Below are 2,500 nucleotides of genomic sequence, written 5' to 3' on the forward strand. Positions count from 1 at the left end.
TTTCTTGTTTCTTTTCCTCACTGGGTTATTTAACCTGTTGGGACTCCTGGGCCTATAGCAACTTGTTTTTCCAACTAGGGTTGCAGCTCAGCAAGTAATAATAATAATAATAATAATAATAATAATAATAATAATAATAATAATAATAATAATAGCTGCTTATTTTTGCAATTGAGGAAGAGGTTGATGTAACCGTATGTGTTTCATACACGGTCGTACACTAATGAGTTTGATTTTTTATTTTGCCACTCGCTCTTCCTTGTTATAGGCCAACTTGCGTTATTATACTACTTCATGCTTTTCAATTTTTGAATTTTTGTGACGTTCTTGCTCTCACATCGTTGTATATAAATACGATGATTGTTTAATAAAGTTTACTTGCATTCAACTCGCCTCTCAGTTATCACCTAACTGGCTCCTCCGCACGCTTACAGGATATGTTTCTCAAAAGTGCTTTGCAATCAAGAAAAACTTGAAGTTAAAGAGACATTGACAATGAAAACATATGGCTGGGGGTAGATCCAATTTCCTAGAACTATACTAATAACCATCTTTTTTTTTCTAAGGTATAACTTCATCCCAAATAATTCTTACCATTTTAATTTTTTTTAGCTAGACCTAAGTCTATAAGAAGAAGATTTAATCAATGCAAATTGAGTAACATCAATTCCATATGCAACATGTTTGATTTCGGTACCAAACTCAAATATCCTGTGTATATAATGTAAGAAATAAATGGGCAAAAACACTCTACATGAAGAACACTTGCTCCTAATTGCTAACCTCTTCGTATCATTCATACATTTATATATGTATGTATATATATACTTATATATATATACATATATATATATATATATATATATATATATATATATATATATATATATATATATATATATATATATATATATATATACAGTATATATATGTATATGCATATATATATGTATATATATATATATATATATATATATATATATATATATATATATATATATATATATATATATATATATATATACAGCGTTATAGCCTCTGTACCATGGTCTTCCACTGTCTTCGGTTAGAGTTCTCTTGCTTGAGGGTACACTCAGGCAAACTATTCTATCTAATTTCTCTTCCTCTTATTTTGTTAATGTATTTATAGTTTATTTAGGAAATATTTATTTTAATGTTATTACTCATTTTAAAATATTTTATTTTTCCTATTTTCCTTTCCTCACTGGGCTATTTTCCCTGTTGGGGCCCCTGGGCTTATAGCATCCTGCTTCTCCAACTAGGGTTGTAGCTTAGCAGTTAATAATGATAATAATAATAATAATATATATACATATATATATGTATATATCTATATATATACACACACACACATATATATATATATATATATATATATATATATATATACATAAATATATATATATATATATATATATATATATATATATATATATATATATATATATATATATATATATATATATTTTGACCGAAATATAGTGTGATTTATTCATTTTTCCTGTGTTTCTTTTTTTTTGGTCCTTTTTGAAAATATATATATATATATATATATATATATATATATATATATATATATATATATATATATATATATATGTATACATATAATGTACCATTATGCACATATATATACATATATATATACATATATATATATATATATATATATATATATATATACATATACATATAATGTACCATTATGCACATAAGTTTATTTCCATCTTTGAAGGTTACATTAAGGGAACGAGCTTAGGAAAATTAAAAAAAGTAATTTGATGCAAAAAATATATTTCATTTTTATAAATGCTGTATAGTAGAAAAATTAAAAGTATATTTAGAAAATCTAAGTAGAATATGGACTCAATTATACAGGTTGCTAATGCCTCCTAATGGCCACTGAAATTCTTCACTTAGATTCAGGTTTGGGGTCAGCGTTTCTCTTGCCAAGGAGATGTGAGTTAAGATGGCCATGTTGCAGCCCACCTGATCCTCCACCTCCAGCTAGAATGTGGTTTCCATGGCTGTATCCGTTGGAGTGGCTGTATCCATTGGCATAGTTACCGGCACTCAGGAGACCGCCGTAGCCACCGTATCCACCACCCAATCCACCATTGAGTCCCAAGCCAAGACCGCCAAGTCCAATACCTCCATGGCCAAGCCCGCCAAGTCCGCCAAGTCCAATGCCTCCATGGCCTAGCCCGCCAAGTCCACCGAGTAATCCTGGCTCGGGATCAGCGCTTCGTTTTCCTAGGAAATGTGTGTTAAGATTGCCGTGTTTCAGTCCGCCTGATCCTCCAAATCCTTTTAGAATGTGGTTTCCATGATTGTATCCGTTGGAGTGGCTGTATCCATTGGCATAGTTACCAGCACTCAGGAGACCTCCATAGCCACCGTATCCGCCTCCTAATCCACCATTTACTCCTAAGCCAAGACCGCCAAGTCCAATGCCTTTGTGGCCGAGTCCACCAAGTGC

At 31.0% G+C, this 2,500-nt stretch overlaps 1 protein-coding gene across 1 annotated transcript in view; it reads right to left on the minus strand.

The window, feature by feature from the left end:
• LOC137648287 (uncharacterized) overlaps nucleotides 1-2,500 on the minus strand; it is a 10,340-nt gene that overhangs the window by 5,852 nt on the left and 1,988 nt on the right. Inside the window, exon 2 of the mRNA XM_068381215.1 lies at nucleotides 1,938-2,500. This exon is cut by the window's right edge and continues 516 nt beyond it. Within this exon, the coding sequence (XP_068237316.1) occupies nucleotides 1,938-2,500 (563 nt within the window). The remainder of the gene's footprint in view (nucleotides 1-1,937) is intronic.

The sequence above is a fragment of the Palaemon carinicauda genome, chromosome 10 (assembly GCF_036898095.1).
Source record: "Palaemon carinicauda isolate YSFRI2023 chromosome 10, ASM3689809v2, whole genome shotgun sequence".
Classification (NCBI taxonomy): domain Eukaryota; kingdom Metazoa; phylum Arthropoda; class Malacostraca; order Decapoda; family Palaemonidae; genus Palaemon; species Palaemon carinicauda.